Source organism: Polyodon spathula, chromosome 8 (genome assembly GCF_017654505.1).
Source record: "Polyodon spathula isolate WHYD16114869_AA chromosome 8, ASM1765450v1, whole genome shotgun sequence".
Taxonomy (NCBI): domain Eukaryota; kingdom Metazoa; phylum Chordata; class Actinopteri; order Acipenseriformes; family Polyodontidae; genus Polyodon; species Polyodon spathula.
In genome coordinates this window covers 30,966,508-30,978,768 of record NC_054541.1, presented here as the reverse complement: position 1 = coordinate 30,978,768, position 12,261 = coordinate 30,966,508, and the positions used below count along the sequence as shown (strand labels likewise).

The 12,261-nt window shown below is 34.6% G+C and overlaps 2 protein-coding genes across 7 annotated transcripts; one reads left to right on the top strand and one right to left on the bottom strand.

Annotated features, from left to right (window-relative positions):
* Window positions 1-2,301: 2,301 nt before the first annotated feature.
* On the bottom strand, window positions 2,302-7,563 carry LOC121319760 (putative Dol-P-Glc:Glc(2)Man(9)GlcNAc(2)-PP-Dol alpha-1,2-glucosyltransferase). Its single transcript, XM_041257545.1, has 3 exons — window positions 7,145-7,563; window positions 6,663-6,860; window positions 2,302-4,557 (listed from the first exon to the last, which is right to left on the bottom strand). The coding sequence occupies exons 1-3, from the start codon at window positions 7,307-7,309 to the stop codon at window positions 3,499-3,501; spliced, it is 1,422 nt and encodes a 473-aa protein (XP_041113479.1). The 5' UTR covers window positions 7,310-7,563; the 3' UTR covers window positions 2,302-3,498.
* On the top strand, window positions 6,773-11,285 carry LOC121319761 (EKC/KEOPS complex subunit TPRKB-like). Of its 6 annotated transcripts, none has more exons than XM_041257549.1 (5): window positions 6,773-6,835; window positions 8,366-8,518; window positions 8,875-8,997; window positions 9,347-9,523; window positions 9,662-10,934. In XM_041257549.1, exons 2-5 carry the CDS (start codon window positions 8,378-8,380, stop codon window positions 9,746-9,748), a joined length of 528 nt encoding a protein of 175 aa, XP_041113483.1. In that variant the 5' UTR covers window positions 6,773-6,835; window positions 8,366-8,377; the 3' UTR covers window positions 9,749-10,934. The 6 variants fall into 6 exon arrangements, with proteins under 6 accessions (XP_041113483.1, XP_041113481.1, XP_041113482.1 ...); XM_041257547.1 differs by lacking the exon at window positions 6,773-6,835 and adding an exon at window positions 7,745-7,800 and having other exon boundaries at window positions 9,662-10,933; XM_041257548.1 differs by lacking the exon at window positions 6,773-6,835 and adding an exon at window positions 7,766-7,800 and having other exon boundaries at window positions 8,330-8,518.
* The last annotated feature ends 976 nt before the right edge of the window (window positions 11,286-12,261 follow it).

The following is a 12,261-nucleotide window of genomic DNA, read 5'->3' as shown; positions in this document are numbered from 1 at the left end:
TAAACACGGTATAAACACACACAGAACACAAACATGATCACAAGTCCAGAGTGAGTGCTAACGTGCAAGCTGTGAAATACAATTTATTTGTGTACAATAGTGTCCGGGTTAGTACTGGTCTTTAGCGACAGCTCCCGAAATGTGGTAGCCGTCTAATAATGACAAACGAGTACAATTAGATGGGCAAACAAACAGGAAACACTCACGGTAACTTTACGGTCCTTCAGCAGTTCAAACTAGTGTCAACCTGGGGCGATGACTTGGCGTGGTTAGCCCCCTTTCTAACAAACCTTTCCCTGGAATTAATTGTCAGATCATTCAGTCCGGGGCACACTGTTCTCTTTACACAGCGCCCTAAAAGGTCGGGAGGGAGATTTATAACCAAGATCCAATCATTCTCTGTCAAACCAGGATTTTCATGACTTAGTGGACTTTATGTGGTTTGTCAAACAAACAGGAAACACCTCACGGTAACTTTACGGTCCTTCAGCAGTTCTCTCGCAACCATAAAAAAGGAGTTCGCTCGGCCACGCCCCCTTTGTTTGCGAGTGCAATCGCTTTTCCTCCAATCTAGAATCTAGAATGTTAGATTTGAGTTTCTAAAATTCTATTAGCATTTTAATATAAATAAACACTGACCATGACACAATTCATGCCAGGAAACCACATTATATTTGTTGCTTTGCTTAGCCATGAAAGGAATGTGTTTTCAGTATAGTGTATATGGTTTTAATTAATTTCCCTTGATTTTGACACAAACACAACTTGCAATTACACACCATTTCATAATTAGAAAGCAGGCACCTTTTCCTCATTAAAAAACATCATTTTGTATTACTAATCCCGATTATTCAAGCTTTCCAATCATACTTTGATATTTTTTTACATACATAATTATTTTTATACATATAGCATAACTTGACGAAAGACTGTTTGTCAGAGCTAAAAAGGTTCTACCAATCAGTGTTCAAGATGTAATTTCCAAGAACGTAAACATTTCTTTCAGCTCCAGGAAAGAATGTATTATCAAAATCATCACCAAGAATGCCTTAAAACTCAAACGAATTGAAAACTACACAAAAGATTACACTTAAACTGCAGGAGCTCACAAAACAAAACAAACAACCAAAAAAAAAAGGTTAGAAACGGAATAAACGGTAGAACTGAAGTAGGTTGAAGTTTATTATGTCAATAAGCTCTTCTGGTGTGTTAGGTTAAAATGATGTTATTCCCATGCTGCTGCTGTTGGCTGTACAAAATAACTGCATACTGTGAACAATTACCTGCAATGTTCTCTGCTTAAAAAATATAAAGGGATTCATTTTTTTAGTTAGTATGTGTTATTACTCAAGAGAGTAACACATCAGTAAGAGCCGATGTACTATATTTACTGTATCTGGAAGCCTTGTTCATAAATGAAATTTAGAACACTAATACCTGAGTATCGGTAGTGATTACTGTGTATTTAAGAAGTGCCTGTTGATGTGTTAGCTTTCATTTCCGTGAAGTCTCAGTTACAATTACTGTCAAACTTTTTCTCTGACATAATTATTACCAACATTGCCAACACAAATGCATTTAACCTTATAGTTAAGCCCCTTGCGTTTGGAGATTACCAAATGGTTTGCTTCATAGTCTTTGGATAAGATGCTTCTGGGTACAATTCCCAGTTGTATTACTTCACGCAAGCAAGCCTATCATGATAAGTCTGCTGCACACCTGCCCAAATATAGAATGTATCACTTATTTAGCAAAATACTGCTCAAAGTGCAAAGGTCAGCTATTATTTTCACAGTTGAAAGCACCATGTAATGATACTTTACTCTGGATGTTATACTGATTGGTAAGGCTGTATTATTTTCACTGCAATCACAGTTTTCACGATTGCTGTGAAATGTACCCATTGCCATGTAATATGTACTTCCCCGTGTAAAAATAACGATTTCTGAAAGAACAATGTAAATATACTGTACATATTTTTTATCACTTAAAAATAAATACAGCAAATGTTTGCCTTGACGAACAACGATTTGGGGCAGCACTATACTTGTGCATTTGCATTTCAGTTACAGAGGGTGCCCCTCTCATTAAACAACAGCAATACTGTTTTTAAAACCAGTTCATGCAAGCTGCTTTAGAAACTGTCTTAATAAATGTAAAAACTATGTAAACTAGCAGTATAGAATGAGTGCATTATATTTTATTCACTCACGGTGTCTAGAAAACAGTTCAACTAGGCCATCTAGTGCTGAAATGATGAAAAACATTTACAAGCAGTCCTGAAATAGTTGCTACAAGAATAACTAATAATAAAAATAATAATAAAAAAAAAAAAAACAAGAAGGGTACTAATACATTTCTAAATTATTGAGGAATGTAGTTCCTAAAGTATAAAGTGGAAGACATGCAATAGACAAAAAGAAAAGAAAAAAGATTAATTTAGCTGATTTATGTCCAACCATATCATTTATTAAAACAATAAACATCACAAATATAGTCCAATATAGTCATATTACATACATGATACATTTCCACAGAGCAATATGGGTTTCCATTAAATGAAGACTGTCTTAATCTCTTGTGATCCCAGGTGCCTATGGAATGGGGCGTCAAGATGCAATGTAAATATATTTACCCTGGGTTGAGTGGGAATTAAAAATCTGTCCAATAGTACATTTTAGTGAAGGGTATGTGAAGGTTTTTAACATGATCAGATGTCACTACTTGCTCAATATCCAATAACCAATAGTTTAAAGAGTGCTAGTTAAGTAGTAAAGAGGTTTGAGGAGTCGTGTTGGAACAATCCTTGATTATTGTGATACTATTGATAATTGAGTCTCTAAAGCTTAACACGATCAGTGTCATTGTAGACAGCCAATTTGCCCATACAGAGATGCTGGGGAAGAGGTATCAAGTGCCATATAAATAAACTCAGCATTTGAATTGATTTTATTCACACACACCAATGTACTGTGGGACAGCCAACAAGCAAAAAGCAAACTGATACAAAAAAAGAAAGGTTCATCAATAACTATAAAACACTCAATGGTGGTATATGTAGCAGTACTGAAAAAAAAGTTTCTACTAAACGGAAAGTCATTTAAGGACACTGAGAAAGACTTACAGTCAAAACAATAACAAAGGAAAAAAACAACCCAAACTAAAGGAATAAAGTACTAATTATAAACGTACATGTACCTCATTTTCTTTTTAAAAAAAACCCCACAAACCAATAGTTGAACACATTTCTCTTTGGTAGTTCAAACCTTCCGGTATTTTATTTTCATTTTACAACCTACCTATTACACCCTTATTACATGAGATTATGGCTTTATTTTCTTAGTTTTTAGAACTAATCATTGCTATGTTTTGTGAGATTTGTGTTTTTTTTTTCTAAATAAGCCCCCCCCCCGTTCAAATTACTTTCTTTACATATTTTGTAGCTAATATAAAAAGTATACTTTTCTCTTTTGACTCCCACACTGGGCTTATGGAAAGTCACCACATATATCTCTGCACTTCCTCGCTATTGGGCCAAAGAAAAGTTCTATTTAGGAAAAGGTAAAAGGTCAGTGCATTCACAGTTGTGTATAAGCCTAGCTCTAAAACAAGCCTGAACACTGATGGCACTTGAATATTGAGTCTATAGATTAAATATGGCAGGATATAATATCGAAATTCCAACAGTTTTTGGGGGACTGTTGCAGCAACTAAACACACACAAAACATTAGGTTCCAGAACAAAGATTTGGACTTGAGTGAGTCAGCAAAACTCCAAGCTGCAAACATATAGCCTGGAACCAGTATGAAAGGGACAAGTTTGTGTTTCTGGAAAATCTTCTTCCATACATAGAAAGAGTAGTGTCTGTTGTCAGCCAGTAAATACTTATGGGCGTAAGTAAACTTCCAAACCAAGAATAATGACAGAGCGGTGAGGGAGAGGAAAAAAATAGGGTGCTTCTTCAGGGATTGAAAAAAGTTTACAATTTTCTGGTAAGACAATGAATGGGAAATTGAAAATGCTAATGTAAATGAAAAAAAATAAAACAACTGTGGGAAATTCAGACAAGCCTCATGGCTGCTCCTATCCCCTACAACTATCCCACCATTAAATACAATAAAGACTAGAAAGCCCACCAGCAACATGACATAAGGCCACGTCAAACAGATCAAACTCTTCACATTTTTTGTTGACAGTATGTATTCCACCATGAACTGGGTAACGTTTTTGATCTCTGTGACAGATGCCCCAGTTGAGGTAGAGACTTTATCTTCTCTTTTCTTTGTCAGTTCTGTCTTCCATGCTTCAGTCAACTTCTGGGCTATAAGAACTCCAGCACAGAATACAACCCAAATGATGTTTGTCTGGCGAAACATGACGGCACAGAATCCCAGTAGTCCAGAGATTTTGTGGCTTCCATAGAGGCACATCAAGTACGCAAAGAGGGTGAAGAAGGTGGACCCTGCATCCGTATAGTAGAGGAATGTGAAGAAGTATAGAACCGGAAACGAGGAGATTGCCAAAGCAGACAGAATTCTCCGAGATGTAGATGCGGCCTGGAACACAACACTCAAAATATAAATAACCTTGGGGTGCATCAATAGCAGAACACTAGCAAACAAATTATATATATATAGATGGACTTCAGTGAGTTACAGGAAAATAATTCCATCTAGGGTTTATGTTACGTCACAAACTACGAGAACGTTTGGTCAAGTAGTTTATCACAGAAATCCGAGATGGAATTATTTTCCTTTGTAAAATGGGAATTTTAAATACTCGATTCTGATTGGTCAGAACAGGTCACACGGGTCGCCACTTTTTTCAAAAACGGGCAAATCACTGGCAGATATCCATATACTAGAATTTAAAAACAAAAACGACGACATACAGTATATTTACGTAAATGTTTAACTTTTCGGAAACCGATGTGTACATGAGATATTAAATGAATCTGAATCCGACACCAATGATTAAAGCAGTGAAAAAATGCAAACGTAAGTATTCAAATAAATTCAAAACTCGCCATTTTGATCGCTGTGTTCCTTCTCCCTGTTTCCAGATCCCATTTTGAAAATAAATAGTTTAAGAAATACCTCTTAAACTTAAAGCTTTTCACAAAATATTTGTTGCCGTTGCTCCCGCTGTCCGTTCTTCGGTCTGCCTGCCTGCTGCCACTGGACCCACCCCCCTGCGCAGCTGTGTGATCTGATGCTGAACATTTATAAATTCATCTCCACAGTTCCTGCCATACCTTTTAAATGTGTCCAGGTACAATGGTACCATGTTTTCTGCTGTGCCCTGCATTGTTTAAAAGTGTTTCTTAACACTGGCCCAGTAGTTCTCAACGTTACCTAGCTGTAAATTGCAGTCAGTTTGGTAAGTGACCGGGTATTTCATGTAGCACAAATCTGTTATGGATATCTCCTGTTAGTCAGATAACAAAGGATTATTTAAAAAAAAAAAAAAAAAAAAAACACCCTCACACCTGATACTATTGCAGGGTTTGTGAGGAAGGGTCTGCGTGATTAAAAATAGTGGCAGTCTTATTTGTGCTGCGTGATTTAAAGGAAGACTCATACGTGCTGTGTCATGATGAACATGGGCAGTAATATTTTACTTTAAAATGTAATGAATAAATCAAGAATTACAAAAAATGTAACGAATCAAAACTGTACTTTCAATGGCAATGTTCAATTCAACGTCTGAAATTATTTTTTAATTAAATCTATTATTTTTTTTAATAATACATGGATATTGGCTGTGGTTAAATAAATAAATAAATAACAGGTGTTAAGGTCAAATTGCAAGTGAATTTAATGAATAATAATAATAATAATAATAATAATAATAATAATAATAATAATAATAACGTAAATTAAGCCAATATTAATTAAACTTAAATGTAATTTTCTTTTTGATAATTAAGGAACGGTGAACTAAATTATGTAAATATTGAACTGCAAAAAATAACGTATTTTTAAGGAAAATGTGTTTCAATGGGGTATGCTCTTTATTTAAATTTTTAGTCGCTGTCACAGTCGAAGATTATTTGTCTCGTTCGCTTGGTTGGTGGAGGATGATTGTAAATCTTCACAGAGACAGATTTGTTTAAAGTGCCTAAAAAACACAAATTGTGGGTGTCGTTGAGTGATTTACCACGAGACATTTTGTTTGAAAGTGAGTTGCACAGGAGTTGAATATTAGTTAAAGGTAAAGTATCTAGACGAATACCGACATTTTGACGTCACTACTGCAGCCTCAGTAAGGCATATGCCTTTTTTTCGAATGACTCAGGATGCAAATACTGTATTTTATATTATCCATATCTCTCTCTCTCTCTCTCTCTCTCTCTCTCTCTCCTCTCTCTCTCTCTCTATATATATATATATATATATATAAAATACATGGATAATATTAAATACAGTATTTGCATCCTGAGCCATTCGAAAAACTGATGCTGCACAGAGAGATATTTTTAAAATCAGAGACTTTGATCCTGTACATCAACTTTTAATATAAGGGATCTCTAAAATCAGTTTATAGTTCTTGTGCATATTATTGCGGGTACAAAAAATACCCCACATACTGTTACCAACACAAAATGCTGCCATCTCTTTCCACAGGAGGACAGTCATCAATAGGAAATTGCATACACTACCTTGTCAGTTTGGTGCAGCTTGCACAGCAGGAGATAAATTAAGTACAGGTTTCCACTGCTGAAGAGGAGATTAATGAACCTCAGCATTCCAGTGGAGCAGACCGCCTTTCCCGACCATCCAGCCAACCAGACTGAAGGTTTAACTATTCCAACAGAAACCAAGTACAAGCCAGGTAAAGTTGTGATCATGGGATCCCACTGAAAAAAAAGTGTCACATGTTGTCATAGTTTATTCCCCAGTTGTAAATGCATATTGGTTAATCCTCATGCAGTACATTATGTAACTGGTTTGACAAAGATTGCAGTTTGCATTTAATTGACTAAAACTAACCACCTGTGAATGCAAAATCATATATATATATATCCTGTATTTCTTGTATTTTTCGTAACATTTGTATTTTTTTATGAACAGCAATTGAAAAAGGTGTACATGTGTGGATCTTTGTTTTAATCATGAGAGTTTTAGGGAATATAATGCATACCTCATTGAATCTACCTTCGCAGTATTTCTGAGCTTGTGGTACATGAAATATCTCGTCCATGTACGGTTCCCTTTGCTCTCGTGTGAATTTTGAGAATAAAATGCAGGAGATCATAAAGTATGCGCAAGACAGAGAAGAGAAAATATACCACTCCGCTTTCTCCATTATTCTCTTAGTTGTTTCACCGTAATACTTAGTTGCAAAAGATAAAATTTTTATAAAGAAAAAAAACGATGCGATGTGCAACAAACCTAGGTATTTAGAAAAGCAGTCGTATTTTTAAAGCCGAGTTAACGGAAGTTACATTTTCATGGCATAAGATAAGCGAGCATCACGAAAAAGCCACAGTCCAAGAAAATAAATTTTGCACCGTTTTGCAGGGTGTCCTGTTGTAACTCATCCCCCAGAAACACAAGTCATTTCCAAATAAAATCCATAGAAGATAAATATCATCGCATTAAAGTTACTTACTCCAGTTATACATATGTTTATATATGTATTACTAGTATAATTAGGGAATACGCATATTAAACTGAACGATTAATTTGAATAGAATTTAAATTTTGAGAATTACTATTATTAATGTTTCCTGGGGAAGAATTTGCTTGTAGTACTATATCTCGTTTGCAGAGGTGGGAAAGTGTTAAGTTGCGTCGGTAGGTGTATGTTCTCTCTCTGTCTTAATTATGTAGATTGTCAAATATACATGTTACTTATATTAATATTATAAACCCGGAACTACGGTACTGTATATTGCTTCCGTATATGGGTAATATGATTATTTGAATCGCCGGGTGCATAAAACGAGGAAGTTGCACCTCAGTGTAGGCAATGTGTAGCGAGTTTTAAAAGTGATAAGGCTCTAGATATTGTCTTGTGTTGCAAATGTGTTAGAAATCTGTACAAATTTGAGATACCTGACGAGTCCTTCTAGTTAAATTTCCCTGTGGAATTTGTACAGCCTAACGAGTTACAAGCCTTGTTTAGTTATGTGTCATAACATGTGTACTGAGCACACTAGTTTCATCTGTTGGCCAGTATTGTTATTGGCAGTTACAGAAATTATCTCGGAGAGAAGACTTATGTTTATGCACACTTGCTCCTACAAAATACGTACTTAACACCACGCGATGTGTTTTTGTCGTAAACGTGTGTCTCTTTCAAGTGCATTGATTTAATTTTCAGTTTCAACAAACGTACCCCTCTGTTATTATTTATAAGTATTTTGAAGAGATGCGTTCAACTCATCGACTGGAGTTGTTTCCTGAATGTGTTGTGACCCTGCTGCTGTTTAAAGATGTCAAGAATGCTGGAATATTGAGAAAGAAAGCAATGGAAGGAGCTATTGATGGAGCCTTGATAAACCCAACAATGGTAAGAATTAAAGGAAAATACAGTGTGTAGTCTATTCATACTCATGCCAGTTGGTTTAGAAAGTTTCTGTGTAACACTATTGAAACTAATGTGACATTTTTCATCTTAGTTAAAATTTTGCGTTTAATATAGTGCATAATAAACTAAAGTGGGGGTGAAGGCTTTATTTTAATTTTATTTATACCAAAAATAAATAAATACAATTACATTTGAATCTACTTGGGCTGTAAAGTTTTACCTGTCAGTCCAAATATGCAAGGCCCTTTAGTGTGTTAATGTGATTATTACACGGTATAATGACGTATATTAGGTCCATTTAAAAAAAAAATATATATATATATATATTTAAATTGCAGGTAGTGGACTCCTTCCAGATACTTGTGGCTGCAAACAAGGCAGTTCATTTACACAAAGTTGGGAAAATGAAGACAAGAAATCTTTATTCTGAAATCATATTCAATCTGTCACCAGCCAATAATGTAAGTTGATGTACCCATACACAAGAAACAAACATAGATGTCATACATCATTCAAAACATTCTCACATTCTCAGATAAGTCATTTAAAGGTGCCCGATACGGTTCTAAAAATATTTAAAGAAAATATTTTCCATTCTTAAAATGTTAGTTTTGCCTCCCAGTGGTAAATATTACATGTATAACTTGGTTTATGGTTGGATGGGGACCTGCAGGTAAAACAGGGTGCTCCTGAATGTTGTATTGGTGGCTCAGTTGGGAGCTCTCTTCTGTCCGAGGCTGTCCTTCTGGTGAGAAGGTAATCCAAGGTCAAACATGTCTAATTCATTGTTTAAATCGTTTTTCCTTTTAGATTTCTGATGCTTTTAAAAAATTTGGGATATCAGACGGTGACTCAGCTGTTCTCATTGTATTGATTCATGAAAATGAGGATAAATGTAACCTAGAGGAAATTACAGCACATGTGGAGGGACAGCAAATTGCCCTTGAAGATCTGTCAACGATTACAGATGTGGCAAAAGTTAAAAAGGTTTGTAAAAAAAAAAAAAAAAAAAAAAAAAAAAAAAAAAAAAAAAAAATTTATGTAGTATGAAAGAATACTTTTCTTTTGTTTAACGATGCTAACTTTGAGTTAGTTTTAAAAGGCTTTTGTCTTGTTTTCTTACAGCTTTACAAGCTTACCCCTCAGGAGGAAAAGGTTGGAACACTGCTTGATGGCATTATTTGCAGAATGGCTACAAAAGATGTTTTGTAATAGATGTTTCCCTTAAATCGTTTGTGGTGGAATCTACTGTACATTAAAAAAAAAAAAAAAAAAAAAAGCTGTTTTTCTTTTTTTTTTGTATTGTGAAGCAATACTGTTTAACATGCTGCAGTAGGTGACGAACACTACATAAAGGATATTGTTATCTGTATCAGAAAATTGTTCAGTGCTATAAAATTGATAATATCTATAAATAATTTTTTATTAGTCAACATTAGATTATCTATACCTAAAGAATGTGTGGCATCTTGTCTTTATTATGGCAAATAAATACATTCCAGTACTCAGTCACTTCTCATTGATCAGTTACTTTGCTTGTTATTCACCAAAGAGTTTTAAACCTGCTTGCCAATATGTCACAATACTCCTTGCAGCAGCAGAAGGTTACAGCGTAGGAAGCTAAACACAAAAAAGCATTTAGGAACAAGAGGAGGCCGTTCAGCCCATGAATGCTAGTCCAGTTCCTCATAGCTGATTTATCCCCAAGTTTTTGCAAGTCAGATCTTAATGCATCCCAATGGTTCAGCATAAACAAGGCTTGGTAACCATTTCCATACCATAACCCTCAGGATTGCTTTTCATTCCAAATGGAAATATTTACAGATTAGGTATTTTTCACTTGGCTTTGAAGCCAGCAGCCTTATTAAATGCATGATATAACTATGGGTCACAGCACTTTTAGGAATTCAAATTCAACAATAATTCAAATGCTTTCAACAGTTATAATTCAGCTTCCTTAGAGGTTAGAAAACTGTAAATAAGGATTGACCCTTCCTTGTTTTATTGTATGTCTCTGCATATTTACACTACATATTTTCAAATAATAAATAGCTTCTTCAAAGAAATCGGTAAATGTTCTCCAATATGGCTACCAAAAAAGTAACCAGTTTAAATAGCTTTATTCCAATATAAGGTGATTCAAATACAAATGATTACCTGAAACATTTCTGCCTTTTCTTAAGTGCTCATTGATTTGGGGATAATAGTGTTTTTTTTCTTCTCCGGAGGTTCTACAAACTGTTCTGTGTCTTGTCAGACTATTAAGTGCATAATTAAAAACATTTGTAACCTCCGTGACTCAGTTAAAAATTATTTGTACTGTCTGGTGCACAAGACATTAACACATTTGTTTAAAAACTTGTTTCACACTCTCATCCACATATTGTTGTAAGATAAGACCATCTGTTTTTTTTTTTTTTAGGTTAGCAACTATGGAGAACAGCAAGTCTATGATAAAATGAATTCATAACGGATTAGAGAACTATCAAAATAGACACACGTACGTACAAGAAACAGCATGATCACCACACGGTCAGATGAAAAAAAAAATTCAAGAAATGTTTGTACTATGTCATTGAACAATGTATTTAAACTTCTGACACTTGTCATCTGGAGTAAATTAAGGTCAGACGGTTATAAAAAACAGACTTCAGTTTTTGAATACATGCCATGAACACAAGTTAGTCTTTCTGCCTGAAACACTGCAACTCTTAGCTTTAAAAAGTATTTTAGAAGCACAGCTGATTTGAGTTACAGAAGTATAAATAAACCATTTAAATATGGTTATATATTTTGCCTATTTTGCACTTCTTTCAGTTAAATAGTTCTCAAATGTGCAGCTTTGAAAAAAACATGTTTAGCAAACATGTATTGTCATTTTAAATTATATCTGTTTCTACATTAGGTTAAAGGAAGTTTCTGTACTCGTAGGGAATGTGTTATATTTGCACTTCATAGGTTGTTTTACCTTCACTGTACATTGCAGACCTTTAGAGATTAGCATGTCAAAGGTTATTTCACCTTCACTGTACATTGAAGACCTTTAAAGTATAAAAGATCACAAAAGGTAAGATATTCTGTTGATCACTTTAAGGGCTGCTACTAGCCTAGACGTTGTGTTTTGTTAGATTTATGTATCTGTTTAGAAACAAAATAAATGGAGCAAAATACATCAGCTGGCTCAGTGAATTAAGAAGCACTTTATTACAGTTTTTTGACACATTACAGGGACTGTTTTGCATCACCAGGTTTAAAGTAATAGCACAGGCACACATTTTCCATTTGCCATGTGTTTGTGGTATCTTATTCCTCCGGCACTGCTATTTAAACAACATGTTCACTTTTTTGGAATGAAAGTTTCAACATCTGACATCACTGGTACGTGCACCACATTTAACATTGCCTTCATTTACACAAACCCAAACAACTCCAAATGAGCATGACGTCAATTCACACCTTCTGCTTCTTAAAAGTTATTAGTCAGAATGTTCTGAACTGTCTTCAGCCCTGTATACATTAGTTGTATAAATGTAGTATACACACACCAAGCTATCAATCAATCAATCAATCAATCAATAAATATTTATTTTATATAGGCCTTTCATAGTGGACCACCATCACAAAGTGCTTTACAAGATAAGTAACAAGAAAATCCATAATACTTTAAATACAGAGAAATGCATAATACATGATATACAGTAAAAAACAAACAAAAAAAACAAACA

What these genes read in the sequence shown, in the direction of transcription:
- LOC121319760 (XM_041257545.1), bottom strand. Translation starts at nt 7,309, where the DNA reads ATGGAGAAAGCGGAGTGGTATATTTTCTCTTCTCTGTCTTGCGCATAC. An exon ending in GCGAAGGTAGATTCAATGAG is followed by an intron (nt 6,861 to 7,144) that starts GTATGCATTATA and finishes CTTTTTTTTCAG; the next exon opens with TGGGATCCCATGATCACAAC. An exon ending in AGCTGCACCAAACTGACAAG is followed by an intron (nt 4,558 to 6,662) that starts GTAGTGTATGCA and finishes GTTGTGTTCCAG; the next exon opens with GCCGCATCTACATCTCGGAG.
- LOC121319761 (XM_041257549.1), top strand. Translation starts at nt 8,378, where the DNA reads ATGCGTTCAACTCATCGACTGGAGTTGTTTCCTGAATGTGTTGTGACC. An exon ending in CCTTGATAAACCCAACAATG is followed by an intron (nt 8,519 to 8,874) that starts GTAAGAATTAAA and finishes TTTAAATTGCAG; the next exon opens with GTAGTGGACTCCTTCCAGAT. An exon ending in ATCTGTCACCAGCCAATAAT is followed by an intron (nt 8,998 to 9,346) that starts GTAAGTTGATGT and finishes TTTTCCTTTTAG; the next exon opens with ATTTCTGATGCTTTTAAAAA.